Source organism: Macaca nemestrina, chromosome 2 (assembly GCF_043159975.1).
Source record: "Macaca nemestrina isolate mMacNem1 chromosome 2, mMacNem.hap1, whole genome shotgun sequence".
Classification (NCBI taxonomy): domain Eukaryota; kingdom Metazoa; phylum Chordata; class Mammalia; order Primates; family Cercopithecidae; genus Macaca; species Macaca nemestrina.
Window position 1 is genome coordinate 115138878 of NC_092126.1, and position 17424 is coordinate 115156301.

General features: G+C 53.7%; 1 protein-coding gene across 13 annotated transcripts in view; it reads left to right on the plus strand.

The window, feature by feature from the left end:
- The window catches only part of LOC105480508 (RAD54 like 2), a 167848-nt gene that overhangs the window by 136810 nt on the left and 13614 nt on the right, over positions 1–17424 (plus strand). For 11 of the 13 annotated variants that reach the window (XM_011739490.3, XM_011739495.3, XM_071091792.1 and 8 more), the window contains 2 exons: positions 1091–1382; positions 11210–11431. In XM_011739490.3, coding sequence (XP_011737792.3) covers positions 1091–1382; positions 11210–11431 — 514 coding nt within the window. Of the gene's footprint in view, positions 1–1090; positions 1383–6593; positions 6679–8096; positions 8159–11209; positions 11432–17424 lie in introns of those variants that run through there. The other 2 variants (XR_003017767.2, XR_003017768.2) reach the window with 2 other exon arrangements.

Below are 17424 nucleotides of genomic sequence, written 5' to 3' on the forward strand. Positions count from 1 at the left end.
ATGTTAAATATTACTTTTAAATAATTGAGGTGGGAATGTCCCCCCAGTGGGTCACATGGCTCCCTTCCTCTTTAAACAGTCTTCTCTGGGCTGTGATTTATTCCCCCCGCCTGGGCAACTCAGGTCAAGCCCTCCTTGTAAGAGGGTTAGGCCTCTGACCCCAAGCTGCCTGAAGACCTAGGCAGCCTGCCTTGAATAGCTCACACACTGGCCTCTGTGTTACGTTCCTGGGCCTGCTGTTGAACAGCTTCTTTTCCTCTTATGGATAATTGTTACTTCTTCCTGCTATGCGACTCCCCTTTTAGCAGCCTTTTCCTCTTACTCCTCACTGTTTCTTCTATGGGCTGGAAAATTGGGATGAAGCTTGTTAACATTGGTGGTTCAAGTCTGGAAAGCTTAGTGTTGGACTTTGTTCTAGCTGCTCAGGCTGTTTTGCTCTGGTCTTTCCTCTGGTTCTGGATGGGTGAGCTTGCTGGATTGCAAGGTCCCTGAAGGCCAGATGTACTTAGAAAAGGAGAATTTCTTATGGAATTCTCTTCCTGAGGCACATTTTCCCTCACGGGTTTTTGTTCGGTATGGTTTGTCTCCCTGTTCATTAATAAGTGTTTGAACCCTAGCATTTGCCAGTCCTCCCTCTGGCAGTCCTCCCTGAGGCTTGCGGAGGCTGGGCTGGTGGCGTGGTTCAGCTGTGGGGAGGAAGAGGTAATGTGGAGGAAAGGCAGGCTGGCTGGTATCTGGTGCATCTTGGGGGAGACTTTTCAGGGCCAGGAGTATGTCTCTGGCTGACTCACTCCTGTGCCCCTCTATGACTCAGTTTCCCCAGGTATGACCAGGGCTGCCAGCTCACAGGTAGAGCTGCTCTGAGATCCTCACCAACTGCGATTAAGAAATAAAGAGGCTTGTGGCTTCAGTCATCCTTTGTAGCTCCCTTCTAGGTCACTGTGTGTGTAAACACCTCTGGCCCCTCCCCTCTCTGGGTCAGAGCACCCAAGGCAGGACTGAGGAGGTTGGGCCAGAACTGCTTGGCGGGCAGGTGGGCACATTGTCAGAGCAGGCTACCAGCCTCCTCTCCCTTCTTTCTCCTTTACAGCTGCCTTGAGGTGCAGTGTGGGGGGTCCAGAGCCATGTCGGACCTGCTACTACTGGGCCTGATTGGGGGCCTGACTCTCTTACTGCTGCTGACGCTGCTGGCCTTTGCCGGGTACTCAGGGCTGCTGGCTGGGGTGGCAGTGAGTGCTGGGTCACCCCCCATCCGCAACGTCACTGTGGCCTACAAGTTCCACATGGGGCCCTATGGTGAGACTGGGCGGCTTTTCACCGAGAGCTGCAGCATCTCTCCCAAGCTCCGCTCCATCGCTGTCTACTATGACAACCCCCACATGGTAAGGAGCCTCCATAGGGTTCTGCTCCATTGATGGACCTGGTGGGCCAGGGCTTCTTTGGGGAGGGTAGTTTTGGTTGCTGAGGAAAGGGTGGGAGAATCTTCAAGCTGGCTTTCACACCCCTCCTCTAAGAGCTTGAAGCGCCTTCCAGATTTAGCCTGGACTTCTGCTCCCAGCATCCATATGTGGGCTTTCTGTTTGCCCAGGTCTGGTTCCCCTTGCCCATGGCTAATTGTGGATTTCCAAATGCAGTGGACTATACCACCATGAATCCCTAGCTTCTGCCAGGACTTTGGTCCCCTGCCTCCTCTTCTTGTCATCCCTCCTTCCATCTCCATTTGGGGCCAGTGCTCTAAGGCCAAGCCATTCAGATTCTGCCCACTCTTTGGGGTTACATCTTGCTGTTTCTGTGCTTTCCATCCCTCAGCTCTCCTGCCATAGTTGTAGGCCCTTGAGGGCTGAGAGGGCAGTCCCTGGGCATGGGGCTTGGAATCTTACCTCTTCAGCCATTCTGATGCCCCCCAACCCAGTGATATGGCATTTCCTTAGACCTCAAGCTGCCTAGTTGGGAGATGGCCTAGGGGGCTAGTGGAGCCAGATGAGCTACTAAGATTGTTCAGAATGCTGATGTCAAAGACTAATCCAGCATCACTAGCACCCTGTGGGCGTCTGGCTGTTCTTACAACCTATGGTGAGTCAGAGCTTGCCAGTGTAGCCTACTGCTATGCTATGGGGTGGTGCTGCCCACAGCTGGATGGGCTGGCAGCTCTGTCAAGGGTTCTTCAGCCTCTAATACTAAGCTGTGCCAAACCAAGCATTTGGAATCCCCAGCTCTGATTTCTTTGCCTGGAGAGCTCAAGTGGACAAGCCCTGCAGCCTACCCAATGCCTGCTGACTGGCTCACTGGGGCACTAGTTGAAACAGGGTGTGCTGGCTCCCTGTCTGTGCCAGGTTCTACTCTACACCTACACTCTGGAGATGAATCAGACCTGGCTGTGCCCTCAGGAAGCTGTGTGGCTGACATGTCAGCCCCACACAAGTGATTCTCCAGCAAGACACTGTGCTTGATGTCCACAGAACTTTGAGCTGTAGGTTCAGGGAGGCTGCCATGAGTCTGCTGGGGAGGCTCAGAGAAGGGGTAGATGTCAACTGGGCCTTCTCACGTAAGTAGAATTTTTGCTCTGTTGGGAAGGGGTACTTGGCTAAGAAAACTGCGACAGCAAGAGCCTGAAGACATGGGATGACCGGAGAATTGTGGTTAGTAGACATGTCGTGGGTGGAGAAAGGTGGAAGGGTTTGCTCAGCCAGGTGGTAGGGAAGTACAGCAGGTTGAAGAGAAGGGTGTGGCACAATTTGCCACCTTTGTTTTAGGAAGTTAGCTGAAGGGCAAGTGGAGGAGGGAAGGAGATGAGGCAGGAGGCCATAGAAGAGATTGGGCTGGGCCCAGGTGAGAGGTGACATGGGTTGGTTGAGGTTTTGCAGTCACATGGCCAGGAGATGGCACTAACTGAAGTTGGGAGCACTGGAGCCTGAGTGAGATGGGACAGACAGTGGGCTATGGGGAGCTCCTAGATCAGATGTGTGACCCTCACCCCTTCAAAGGCTCTGTTGTGTAAGCCCCTGCTCCTCCTTCCACACCTGGCCCTGTCAGAGCCTTCTGCAAGGAGAGTCCTTGCATCTGGCTCTCTTCCCATTGGCATGTCTGCCTGTTCTGGAATCAACATGTTGCCTCTTGGGTTGGAAGTGCTAATTCCTGGATGGGAAAGGGCTAAGGCAGCAGGGTACTCTGGGGTCAGTGCTGGAGGCTGGTCTAGGGAAGAGTGAGATGGAAGAAACCTGCATGGGATATTCTGGCCTGGCCACTGCCTCCTGCAGCTTTCCCAGAGATGTGGTGGACCCCATGGGGTGGGCCCTGGGTCTCCAGGGTTGGTTGGTCATAGTCTGACTTGGGTGCTTGTCTGGGGGACTGTGGCCTGAGAGCACAGCCTTGAGGCTAGCAATCCCGAGTTCTGATTCTGTCCCATCACTATCCTGCTGAGTGATCTTAGGCATATCACATAATCTTTCTGAGCCTGTATTTCCTTGTCTGCAGAGTAATGATAAAATACCTGCTTCATAGTAGACTGAGAAGAGTTAAGTGATATAGGTGAGGCATTTATCCCAGCACTTAGCCCTCAACAGATGCTTAACAACAACAAAGACAGGTGGGAAAACCACTTGTGCTAACATGTGCTGAGAGGTCAGACTGAGCAAACCTAGACCCTTGGCCTGGCTGTGGTCATTTGGCTGGCACAGAGGATGATGAACAGGTCAAGATGGCCCTTGTGACCCTGCCCCTCCCAGTCCTGGGTCAGTCCGAAAGACACCTGTGTCCCCATTTAGAGCTACATCACACTCTGGCACGTGGGATGGCTCAGGGACACTTGGGTCCCCATCTACTGTGGGAGCTGGTCATTGCATTCTCTGCCTGACAGAGATTGTAACAGGTTCAGGGAACCATGGACCCCCAGGCTTCAGGTACTCGTGGCTATCACAGACTGGTCCGGAAGGACCTGAGGCCTCCTGGTCCACAGTCCCTATTATGGAGGGGAAAACAGGTTCAGATAGTAGGAGTAAGGTGCTGATCTCATACGTTTTTGTTTTCATTTAACAAATATCTGAGCACCTGCTCTGTACGAGGCTCTGTGTTGGGCACTAGGGTACCATGGGGACCAGGACCTGCCAGTGTGTGGGTGTTAGGAGCCTAGAGGAAAGGCCCCATTCTGGTCCTGGAGTGGGCTGAGAACCCAAGCTTTTTGCCCCCTAGGCTGCCTCCACCAGCAGTATGCAGTCTGGGGCATGCTCTGGTTCTCAGAGAAAGAGAATAGAGGCTGACCTGTTGAGTGTCCCATCCCCATTGTGTCCTTCCCTTGCCCAGAGCAACAGGTGCCAGTATCTGCTTCTCTGTGAGTGTGGAGAGGCAGTGAGGCTGTGTCAGTCTCTGTGAGTGGGGTGGTGAGTAACCAGGTGAGAGGTGCCACCTTTAGATGCTGCCCACCCCCATGAGGTGTGACGGACAGTTCCCTAGGCATGCCTTTTCCTGTCCTCAGCTGGGCAGGGAGGAAGCTGGTCCCACCTAGGCTGGGTGTGGACTCAGGAAGTAGCACAAGAAAGGGTACCACTAAGGTGGGACAGTGGCAGTTGCTGTGGACCTGTTCATAGTAGCTGCTGCTGGAGCTCTTAGCCTTGAGCCCTGGAGTCCTATATGGGAAGAGGCTGCAGGTCTGGGTGAGTGGTTCCTGTGAGGCAGGAGGAAGGATTCCATTCTCCATCCCTGAAAGCCTTGGCATGGTTGGGGATGGGAAGGTAGGGAAGAAGTCTCTTGGGAAGTGGACAGACCCTGGCAGGGGCTCATGGGTGTACTCACCCACCTCAGAGCCCAGCATTCATGGAGTGTGGGCCGTTCCTCTTCAAGGTATGCAAGGGAAGGGGGATGAGTTCAGAGATAAGGGTCATGTGTAGGTGGATATCAGTCACAGATCTGCTACCTTACACACACTGGTCCATACTGCCCTTGCATGGCTGAAGAAGGGTCCTGACTAGAAAAACTGCTCTGCTCTCAGCCCTGCTTCTGGGGTGGGTGCTGGGGGCTTGGAAAGTGACTTCAGGCTCCCTTTTTGGGCCTTGTCCCTCTGGGAGCCTTCAGTGTTGGAGGGGAAGGAAGGAGCTGGGAGGACCCTGAGTGCCTCGCTTGATCCTGGCCTGCTCTGGCCCGTGGACAGGCCCTAGTAGATGGGCTGCTGTCACTGTGCCTGTGGGCCCATCCTGTCTGCCAGGCTGGCCCTTTACCTCCTGCCCCACTCCGTGCCACCACCACTTCCGCTGCTGTGTTTGGGACTTAAGCAACCTGCCTGCTTGCTTGTTTGGGGAGCCTGGCTGGGGCAAGAGGAGTGTGGCAGCTAGTTCAATTTATGTGGACCTGTATTTGCTGCTTACACCTACCACCTAGGAGGTGGTGTTTGCTCCAGGCATGGAGTGGGTTGGGGAACTGGTGGTACTTGCTTCTGCCTTTAGTAAGCAAGACTGCCATCAAAGCCCCCTTTCCCCTAGTCCAGTGAGAACCAAGGCCCAGGGCCACTAGGTCTGCAGGGGCTGAGGCTGGTGAGAGTTCTGACATAGGCCTGTGTCACACTCCCTCTTCCCTCAGTATGTGTGGAGAGGAGGCTCCCTGCCCTCCCTGGAGGCACTTAGTTTGGATGGAGCCTGGGAAGGGGTGAGGGAGCAAGATTTCCCAGGACTGACCTCCTCAACAAGGGCAATGGGAATGTGGGCTGGGATGTTTCCTGAGGGCCCAGGCTGCCCCCTATCCTGGTTACTCCATGGTTATTTTCTGCCAAGTGGAGTCCAGGCATTTGCTGTGCAGCAGGTTAACTATGTGGAACAGGTCTGGAGGCACGAGCTCCTCTCTGCCCACTAGAACTGTCCTTGAGGTGAGGTGAGATGAGGTGTGAGAGGAAGGGGCTTTGGATTTGCCCTTATAGGTTTGAATCAAGGCTCCACTGCTAACCAGTGTGTGACTTTAAGTGACTCACTTGGCCTGTCTGAGTCTATCTCCTCATCTATCACATGAGAATAAAAGAATCCCTACCTCAGGGTTTTTGTTTTATGGGGGCTAATTGATAAGTATATGGTCCAATACCCAGCCCTTAATAGGTGGGTATCACACTTGACATCCAGTCCTGCCTGAGGACCTCATGCCACTGGGACTTTGTACTTTTAGGGACCCTGCCTGCCTTTCTGGTTTAGTCCCAGCCTCCTGCGGGTTGTCTGGGCAATGTGAGGTGGCAAAGTACAGGGAAAAGCCATTGTGAAGCCTGCTCCTTGCCAGGGCCAATTTCTCGGACTCTTGGATGCCTCTGGGTTGTGTAGTGCAGCTCTGAAGCTGGTCTGCTTGGGTTTGAATCCTGACTTCAGCACTGCCTTGCTGTGTGATGTTGGCTGAATCAGGAACAGGGGTGAAAACAGTACCAACCATAGAAGCCTGTTTGGATTTAATGAGCTTAGGCTTGGAAGGCAGCACCTGGGGAAAGTGGTGAGTGCCTGGTCAGATATCAGCTATTTTTAGGATTCTGTTTGAAGGTGTAGGGGTATAGAGGAAGGTTCCTGAAAGGTTTCTAAGTAAACTCACCTTTGAGGGCTGGTATCTTGTTGACTCCTCTCTTTCCTCCCGAGCCTGAAGAATGAGTCCTGTCCTCTGGCCTGGCTGTCTGCATCATCTCATGTCCTGACTGGTGCCTGTCTCCATGTGCCTTTGGGCGTAAGCGTCCCAGGGAAGTTGGGGGTTGGCGTGTTGACCTGTAGTACCTAGGAGGGCAAACGAGGTCCCATATCAACCCTGTAGTCATGGGCCAGTGCAGCTCCTCTATTCCCTTGGGAGTACCAGTGCAAATGAAGGGCCCTGCCTCTAATTTCCCCCTTAACTTGGGTAGCTCTGGGTCAGTAGGCTGGCATGGGAAGAGTAAGGGCAGCCCTCTGTGCCTGGGTTTGAGAGATGGTGCTGCTGTTCCTGTCAGGTTGTGTAGGTTGTGGGCCTGGGGTTGGCTGTTTCTATTAACCCTGAACCCAACGGCTACATTTGGTCTGGGCCGCTGACACCATTTCTCATTCCTGCATCCTGAAAGATTATCAGTCTTGTCCAGTTCCCAGACTCATCAAAGTCTTGGCTTGGCAGGGGCCCTGAAGTGGCTATCTTCACTATAGCCTCACACAACAGGGTCAGCAGGGCACTGTGACACCACTCAGGAAGGGCCAGTGGGGCCAGCCTTAGGACTAGTTCAGACCTGAAAGCTTCAGGTTCTAAGCAGATTGCCCTCTTCTCCCAGTAATGGGACTTAGGAGGCTTCTCTGCCCAAAGGAGATGCTCTGGGGTCTGGCATGCCTCTATTGTTTTCCTGGTACTCTTGCTTTGAGGACACATCCTGGATGGGCTTGTCTTTACCCCGAGTGGTGGTGGGCCTGGCCACTGCCCTGTTTCCTGGGTGTGGTTCCTTGTAGGTACTAGTTCTGATCCAATTCTTGTTCTGGGCAGAGGTACCCAGAGAAATAGCTGATCTGGGGAGGAAGAGGAGCAGGCAGGTAGAGCTGGGAGGCCCAGGCCTGTGTCCTAGGGTTAGGCCCAAATAAAGATACTGCACTGAGCCAAGGTGGATGGGGTCTCTTGCCCGTCGGGACATCCCAGCCTTCTGGGTGCTTGACAGCCTTAGTAGGCCTTTTCCCTGGAGGCGGGTCTGGGCTTTACTGGGAGGCCAGGAAAGCTTTCTTCTGCCACTGGATCAGCCTTGCCACTCTCTGGGTTATTTTAGGGCCTGTTCCATTTCCTTCTTGCTGGTGCCTTGTTCAGCTGCTTCCCAGCTTCAACTTTGCATGGGGCTGCTTAGTGGGTGGTAGGCTTGCTGAGGGACCTTCTAGGCTCCCACTTAGGCCAAGGCAGGGGAGGGGGTAGGAAGTGTTCTTACTTGTAGAATTAGGGGGTTGCTCAGCCAGGAAAGGAGCTGCTGTGCCCCACACACCTCCTGGATCCTAGGAGCCCTGCCTTCTTAGCTCCCTTCTTCCACTGTGACAGGAGCTCCACCTTTTCTCCAGGTAGAGGGAGAGGAAGTTTGTTACGGTGCAGGGCTTGTGTGTGCATGCATGTACTGTCACTGAGCATGCCTCAAGAACTTTCTGTGTGCGCAGGATCCTGGACCTTTTTGCCTAGAGGCCTGGAGTAATGGAGAGAGATGGGGAGGCCATCAGTTACAGTGCAGCACAAGACCTTCTCCCTGGTGGGTACTTGGGATCAGAGAGGAGGGGCTGCTTGGTGGAGAGCAACAGAAGGCTTTGAAGGAGAAAGTTGAGCTGAGTCTTGCAGGATGGGCAAGAGTTTCCCAGGCAGAAGGGACTCTGGAATAGAGTGAAGAAGGACATTTCAGACAGAGGAAGTAGCTTACGCAAAGGCAGGAAGCATGGGAGGACGTGGCATGTTTGGGGAGCTGCAAATAGTTTCATGTGGGTGTGTGTGGGGGTGTGGCGGGTGAGGAGGCTGGCAAGGCGGGCTGGGCCAGAGCCTGGATCCATCCCTCCCTCTGCCATGCAGACACTCCGTAGGTGCCTGCCCATCTGAGCTGTGGCCCCTGCTGGGGCCTGAGGCTGCAGAAGGGGAGTGCAAGGTGAGTGTGTGGGCAAATTCATGCAGTATTATGTAGGCCACTCCAAAAGAACCTTGCCTACTTGGCTTGTGAATTTAGTTTCATCCTAGAGGTAAATTGGGAGCCATTGAGCGGTTCTAAGCAAGATGACCACATGTGTTCTGTTGCCTTTTGGCTACTGAAGAGGATGTTGAGCTGGGAGTCCCATGAGGGCTGCTGAAGCGTTCCCAGGAAAGACCCTGGAACTCAAACCCAGGCAAGCCAGCAGTAGAGAGGAAGAGATCAAGTGACCTTCCACTTGTTTCTCCATGTGACTTATGTAGATGTTTCTTTTGCACAGCACAGGTTGGTAAGGTCAGGGACATGAAGATAGGCTTTGTGGCAGGCAGTGTCCCTTGGCTTGTCAGCAGGAGGTCCACCAGGTAACTTCCTGCCTATATCTGGTCATGCTCAAGTCTTGGCCTGTGAGTAGGGCAGTTGCACCATCTAGAGACAAGAAGTGGTATTGCAGTGGTCTCCTGTGCCTCTGGGTGGGGTGGGAGGAGTTTTAGGCCAAGAGAAGTGACTGTGTGCAAGGTAGACTTGTGGAGGTCAAGAGAGTTTACAGCAAATTATTGGGGGAGAAGAGAGTGCCACTGAACCACTCTGAAAGGCTCTCCAAGAGGGCATTTGAACCTGAAGGACAGGCAGGGAGGAGCTGCATATTCAGAGGTTTGGTTCGCTGGGCATTCTAGGCCATGGACAGTTGTTTGGACTGTGTCATAGCTACTAATAACCAACAATTATGGAGCACTTGCTGAATGCTGGGCCCAGGCTAAGCTCTCGTGAAGTTTCTTGTTTAATATGGCAGTTCTGTAATAGGTATTGAGGAACTGGGGCTCCCAGAACCCAAGGGTCTTGTCTAGAATCACACGACTCAGATTCACACCATGGCTTGCCTCTATCAAGCTGTGTTTCTGACCACTATACCCTGTTGCCTGCTACTAAAGCTCTGAGCCCGGTTTGGATGCCATAGGATTCAAGGGGGCTGCAAGGAGACCAGAGCCACAGGCAGTTGAGGGTTACCGTTAGGGTCTGCTTAGAGGTGAGAGCCTGGAATAGGTGCCCAAGTCCCAGGCAAACTGTGACTAAAAGGAAGGGCTGGGTTGGCTTCAGCAGAGGAGGCCATTCAGGGCTGAGAAACCCCCAGGGGATTTCAGAGAGGGCTTGGAAAGGGCTGTAATGGGAGGGAGAGGTGAGAACAGGTAATAATGACTTCACAGTGCTGGGAAGGAGGGGTAGGGACAGGAGTAAGTGGAGGTAGAGGGAGAAGCCTGTTTAAACTTAGGGGTCATCCCTGTGAAGGTGAACTGCTGGCAAAAAAAAAATTTTTTGTGGTGGGTGGGGAGAAAGGAGCCTTTAGAGTTGAGCAAAACCCAGGATTGAGGGTACAAGGTCTGTGCTGAATCTCTTGGATTTAAGATCACATGCCTCTGAGGGCTCAGCCTGAAGGCTGGTACAGACTTAGGCACCTGGAAAGCTGACATGGGAAACAGGGAGCAGTAGGTGAGACAAAGTGAGGCCTCCTGATGCCAGGAGGAGAAATGAGTACTGGGTCTTGCAGCCTTGGGTCAGTCCTAGGAAGTGATGGAGGCTCACACGGGAGCCTTACATGGCTAAGGTTTCTGGGAGCCAGAGGAGGGAAGTTAGGTAGGGAGAGGAGCAGAGTGGAAAGTGCAGGCACTAACAACCTATAGAGACTTGAAGGGGAACCCAGTGGTCTTGGCTTTTAGCCAGGAAGGGACTTAGGAAGTGGGATAGGTCCTTGGATGGGCCATGGGTTGGAGAAGAAGTCTAGAGGCTCTGGTGATGGTAGCTGGCCCTACGAGAGGGATGGGGAGGATGATGTCTTCACAGAATTTCACCAGCAACCCAGAGGCCAGTGATCCCAATTCTGTGTCCTGACAGGTGCTTCCTGCAGCCCCTCCAAAGCCACTTGCCAGGTCCTGACCCTGCAAGCATGTGTACACACACACACACACACACACACACACACACACACGTTCACACACACACACACACGTTCTTGCTTTCCTAGGGCATGACCTTGGAGGGCTCTGAGCTCTTTATTCCTACTCCTCAGTTTTGCTCCCTTGCCTGCCATAATGTCTCTGCCCATGAAGCCTGCTCTTCTCCAGGAGATAGGAGGGAAATGAGCTAATAGGATTGTGCTGGACCCAGGCTGAAGGATCAGCCACTGTACAGTTCTGCTGGTGGCCCTGGGGCGTGGGGGCTGACAGCGGGTCTCATGGTGGGGTGGAATGGCCCCCTCAGTGGAGGCATGTGGAGGGTGATGGTCAGAGGTCCTCTCTGTCCTTCCCTCTCCTGGCCTCTGGGAGGGCAGAGACCAAGTCTAACCCCTCAGCATGATCCCTGGGTTTCCACAGGGCGTGGCCTGTTTGTTGAAGGAATAGATGAGAGTCCTGTGGTACGATGCCACAGGCAGGGGCCATAGGTGGGTTCCAGTAAGAAAACAGCTAGCTCTGTCCTGGTATCTGGGGCTTCATGGCTTGTCAGAGCTGGTGGTTGTTTTAGGCCTGATCTGGCACAACTCCAGGAGGAAGGAGGTCTGAGGGCCTCCTCCCTTTGCCCAACTCTCACACCCATGCTTTGCTTCCCCAGGTGCCCCCTGATAAGTGCCGATGTGCCGTGGGCAGGATCCTGAGTGAAGGTGAGGAATCGCCCTCCCCTGAACTCATCGACCTCTACCAGAAATTTGGCTTCAAGGTGTTCTCCTTCCCGGCACCCAGCCACGTGGTGACAGCCACCTTCCCCTACACCACCATCCTGTCCATCTGGCTGGCTACCCGCCGTGTCCATCCTGCCTTGGACACCTACATCAAGGTGAGGCACAGGCCTGGGGTGTGTGTGTTGGGGACAGCCAGGCCCCTTGGGTGGAGCTGAGGAGGCCTGCCTAGAATGGGAGGAAGAGGTGGTTTTGGCAGAGCAGCACCCTGGGACCCTCATGGAACAGGTACCTGTGGAGCTAGGAAGATGGGCAGAGGTTGTTGGCATCTCTTTCAGATGCCCAAGATCTTGTGGGAGCCGGAGCATATCCCAAGAGCATGGAGAGCTTGTTCATAAACCTGGTCTGGTTAGTTTGGCTCTCTGGCTTTGACCAAAGACATCCTTAGTGCTTATCCCACACTCTGGCTCAGATGAATGGACAGGCCACTTTATTCTCATCCTGCTGGAGGCCTGCACAGCAAGGACCTGAGGCTCCCAGTGTCTGGGCAGGCCCCAGGTAATCATGTATTGCCCGTGGCCCTGCCTCTGCATGGGCTTATATACCTGCTCCCAGAGGCCAGGGCTGGGGCAGCAGTGGCAGGCTCTGTCTCCTTTACTTCCTGACTTGGTCGCTGGCAATGCTGGCAGCCCAACCTTCCTGGAGGAAGGAGAGCCAGCCACCAGGTCATCTGACAGGAATTTCTGTGTCTACAGAGATATATTTTGTAAAAACATGCCCTGTTACACATCCCTCCTCCCCTAAACGTTTTGTAAACTTGGGTGCTAGGGAAATGACCCCAGTTGGGTTTGGACGTGATTGTTTGTTCATTCATTTAACTTGTATTTATTGTCTGTGTGCCAGGGGCTATAATGGGCACAATGTGAATGAAACATTGGTGCATGAAACAGACATTCACAGTGGGGTGATGAAGATAGGTAATAAATGTCAGACAAAAATGGGACATGTGCTAGAGAAGGAGAGGGTGAGAAAAGTCAGGGAACCAACTTGGACAGAATGATCAGGGACAGCCTCTCAGAGGAGACAACCTCAAGGCAGAGTCCTACAAGAGCCTTTAGAGAGGAGATAAGAACTTCTAGGCAGAGCTTTGATCTACATGCAGCAGGAAGTCACTGCAGTGTTCCAGCCAGGAAAATAACACAGTTGGAGCCACGTCTGTACAAGATGGGCTGTCCCATATCTGGGCAGGGTGGGACTGGACCATAGACCTGGGACCAGGTGGAGATGCTTAGACCTAGGGCTGAGGAATTAGCCTAGGAGGCTGTCATGAATCCCATTGTAAGTGGTGGCAGCTTGGGCAGGCCCAGTGGCTACAGAGATGTGCACAAGGATAGAGATTTACAATCACTTTTGGGATAGAACTGATGGACTTTGGGTGGATTCGCTGTTGGGGAAGGAGAGGCAATGAGGGAGTCACAGAGGGCTCTGCTCCCCTCTGGCCTGGGCAGGTGGGCAAGCGTGTAGTGATGCTTTTCACTGACATGTGGGAAACTGAGGGAGGTCCTGGTTTTGCGGGGAAGGTAGCTATTTGGGCTATGTTAGGGGAGCTGCCTGAGATACATCTAAGTTGGGGGGTGTGGAGTCAGCAATGGTATGTGTGGCCTGGAGTTGAGAAAAGGCTGGGCTGGTGGATATATTTGGGGACATCAGCCTGTTGGCAGTATTTGACCTGGGAGGCTGCCCTGTGCCTCCCAGCCTCTGTGGGGCCAGGTAGGCGATAGACAACCTGTGGCAGCAAAGGCTGCACAGAGGGTGTGGCCAGTGTGGCAGGGGTCAGGGAACAGGACAAGAGAGTCAGTGGGAGTGAGAGCCTGGTACACTTGGAGGATCCTTGCAACTTTGTTCACCAAAGCAGCTTGGGGAAAGGGACAGAGTGTTGATGATGGAAATGGGAGCTCAGATGTCCCTGGAGTCTGGTGTTGGGGCTGAGGAATGAATAAATGAGGCCCTGGGTCACCAGCTGTGTCCTTGGTGGTCAAGGACAGGTTTAAAGAATCATGAGTGAGAAGACCTGGAAAGGGGAGGGCTGTCACAGTGGTAGGGCAGGGGCACAGGGAAAATAGAGGGGAGTTTCCTTTGTGAGCTGGAGGGTGGTGGCCAGAAGGGGTGCTGGGCAGGATGTGCTTGCCTGGCTGCGGTTGGACTGGAGGTGGGAGTGGGCTGGCTGGTGGTGTGGGCAGGAAGGAAGATACCAGTGCCCTAGGCCTGCTTAGTGTGCCACCTCTGGGGAGTCCTCCCCCATTTCACTCAAGGAAGGCCTCTCCAGTCCTGTCAGTGCCATCCTCAGCCTCATGGGCCCGTCTGGAGGGGCACCCCTGGGAAGAGACTTCTTGGGTTCCAGACCTCAGAACAGGACGTGTGGCATGTGGTGTGGTGGCGAGCAACTCAGCCACCAAAGCCTTTTCCTGGCTTCAGGGGTTTATTTTTAGACACCTTTGTCCAAATTTCCCGGCCCCTGACAGTTTCACAAGTTGCCTGGTTTTGACGTCACCTCTTTGATGAAAGCCCTTCCTCCTTCCTCCCCGCTCCCATGGGAGCCTGTCAGCTGTGCTCCTAGAGTGGGGGTTGAGGCAAGAAAGCCAGGGATGTGGGGGAGAGCAAGGGGCTTCTCCCCTGTGAGGCATGCTTGTGTGGGCTTGGCCATCAGCAGGGAAAGTAAGATAGAGACCAGCTGCCCACAGAAGAGGCATGGCCCAAGGTCCTGGGCTTGTATTGGCAGCAGGGTGTGGGGGTTGCCTCTACTCCTGTGTTTAGCCTGACCTTGCGTCTTGGGGAACAAAGCCAGGGGAGAGATGAGGAAGGGGCTAGCTCTGTTTGCTGGTCACAGCCTGCAGTGGACAGGGGTGGCCCTGTGCCTCTCTCAGCCCAGGAGACAGCAAGGAGAGAATATAAGGTTCCCTTCCATCCCTGCCTTCATCTCCCCTGCCCTGGGGTCAGAGAAAGGAGATTACTAATGAGACTGGGTGCTTCTGACTGTAGCACCAACAGCTGACTGCCTTTAGCTGTGTGTGTGTGCATGTGTGTACACCCTTCTTTTTTCTCTCTGGATCTGGGACTGCTGTGAAGGTTCTTCAAATGGAATGACAGCAGCCATCAGCTTTCTGTTTTGGCAGGGGTGAGGGAGGCCAGGAGCCCTGCTGCCAGGAGTTGCGGGGGGAGGATGTGTCAGGCTCACCAGCCTCTCTAGAGGCTGGGTGAGGGGCAGGGGTGAATGGATCTTAGCTTTGGGTTTGAGAGGTGGAGAGCAGCTGCTGTCCTGGGAGTTGCAGATGTGCCTGAGCCCGGGACCAGATTGGTCTCATGGGACAGAGGGACCTGAGACCAACAAACCTGAAGTTCACAGTGAGAGGCCCAAGGAGAAGCACTTGTCAGGACTCTCGGGATTCTGGAAGGGATGGCTGATCTCAGCTTTCCTGGTTTGCATGGCAGCCTCTGGCTCTCTGGCTAGCCTTCCCCAGCTTGGCAGCCTGGCAAACTGCTATAGGAGCTGGAACTCTGCCTTTCTCCATATAAACTGCTAAGGGCCCCCAGGCTGAACACTCATTCCCCAGGAATCCATGGGTACCGTGTGACCATCACTCCATATGGAAGATGCCTCAGCTTTATCAGGCTGCTCCCCTGGAGTCCAAGGAGGTGGCCTCTAGTACAGGAGGAGACCACTCCCCAAGTCCCAGGAAGGGGGTGTCTTCTGGAAGCTGCAGGATGGAACAGAACTTGTTTGAAATTGCAAACCTGCAGAGGAGAGATGGGGCCCAGATGTGAGCCCAGAGCAATGGGCAGAGGCCCCCAAATTCACCACAGTCTTAATGAGTGTCCAGGGAAGGCTTCGGACACATGGAACAGACCAGGACTGAGGGATGGGCCTGGGAATTCCATGTGTGGGATTGTGTGTGTAAGGTCTCTAGTGCAGTTTGCTCATATCTGTCTGTAGCACTTGGTGGGACAGGCCATTGAGAGTGCTCCACTGGCATAGCCAAGCCCCCATACCTGACTTCTCTCCCAGACCCGTCCAAAATTCTTTTCATAAGTGCCCTTCCCCGTCATCTCTGATTTCAGGGAGTTTTTAGGGGAGGGTCTTTGTAAAATGGTTTGATCTTCTTCTCCCAAGTTCAGGGTGTTACAGGGCATTGTTCATGTAGTGGCTGATTGGCTGGGGAGTGCAGGTGGCCCTGGAGGTCAGACTAATGTCTGACCATCCACCATCAAATTGGAGAAAAGTGTGTGGGGAGGGGTCACCGAGGGGATGTAGTAAGCCTCTGAGGGGAACCTTGGTGGCTGAATTCTGGGACAGCTGGGTTGACTGGGACTGTCTTACCAGGGGCTTAAAGGGGATAAGGCCAGGTGTGGTGGCTCATGCCTGTAATCCCAACACTTTGGGAACCTGAGGCGGGAGGATCACTTGAGCCCAGGAGTTCAAGACCAGCCTGGGCAACATAAGTGAGACCCTGCCTCTAAAAAACAAAAAACAGAAAAAAAAAAATTAGCCAGGCACTTATAGTCCCAGCTACTCAGGAGGCTGAGGTGGGAGGATCGCTTGAGCCTGGGAGGTCAAGGCTGCAGTGAGCCATGATTATGCCACTGCACTCTATCCTGGGTGACAGAGTGAGACTCTGCTCAAAAATAAATAAATAAATGAAGGGGACATGGTGGCTCACACCTGTAATCCTAGCACTTTGGGAGGCTGAGGCAGGTGGATTACTCCAGCTCAGGAGTTTGAGACCAGCCTGGGCAACATGGTGAAACCTCATCTCTACAGAAAAAAAATACAAAAAAATTAGCTGGGCATGGTGGCATGGACCTGTGGTCCCAGCTAGTCGGGAGGCTGAGACAGGAGAATTGCTTGAGCTCAGGAGGCAGAGACTGCAATGAGCCACGATCACGCTATCGCACATCAGCTTGGGTAACAGGAGTGAAACCCATCTCAAAAAAATAAAAGTAAAAACATTAAAAAAAAAAAAAAAAAAGAAGGAAGGAAGGAAGGAAAAGGAAGGAAGCAAGGAAAAGGAAGGAAGTAAAGTAAGGAAGTAAGGCAAGGACCCCAGACCATAGTTCTCAGACTGCTCTGACTGTGCTGAGGTGCCCTGTGGCTATTAGCCTAGGGTGGAGGCTGTACTCAGACCCTTACCTGCTTCACCTGAAGTAGTTCTGCCTGTGCGTTTTACAACCCAGGTGTCTTGAGCTTTTGTTTGGAAGGGAGCTTCTGAGGCTCAACTGGTTTGAAAACCTGTCCTAAGAGAGGTGCAATACTGGGCAGATGCCACCTCCAGTCCCGCCCACTGCATGTCTGTTCTCGATCCTGAGGATGCTGTAACTGCAGTGTGAGTGGATCTGGGAGGCACCAGGGCCCAGCCCTTGTGCAGGTAGGGCAGGGGCTCCAAAGAGACGCACTTGTCTTGAGGGGAGTGTGACTGATTGGAAGCTGGACCCGGAGGGACCCTGGGGAGCTGCAGGTTGGAGTTCTCCTGGGGTGGTGGTGACTGAACTCCTGAGTGGTGATAGCATTATGGGGCAGCCATCTTAGAACTAAGGCCTATGGGCCCCAGCAGGGTGCCTGTGGAAGTGGGTCAGCCTGTTGAGCCGTGGCTGTGAGGAAGCTCGAAATAGCCTGGCCACAGCCTGTGTTCTGTCCAGTGGGAACAGAACCCCTTGTGTTTGTTTCCCCTTAGTCTGCCTCAGTGACCCTGAGGGAGTCAGTGGGTGGGTCTGAGTCCACGCTGGGGTCAAAACACCAGTGCAGAGCAACAAGGCCACGGCAGGGAAAATACTGGTGAGGACGCCACGCACGGTGGCTCACGCCTGTAATCCCAACACTTTGGGAGGCTGAGGTGGCTGGATCACCTGAGGTCAGGAATTTGAGACCAGTCTGGCCAACACGGTGAAACCCCATCTTTACTAAAAGTACAAAAATCAGCTGGACTTGGTGGCACACGCCTGTAATCTCAGCTACTCAGGAGGCTGAGGCACGAGAATTGCTTGAACCCGGGAGGCAAAGGTTACAGTGAGCTGAGATCACAACACTGCCCAGTGAGCTGAGATCATGACACTGCCCTTCAGCCTGGGTGACAGAGCAAGACTCCATCTCAAAAAAAAA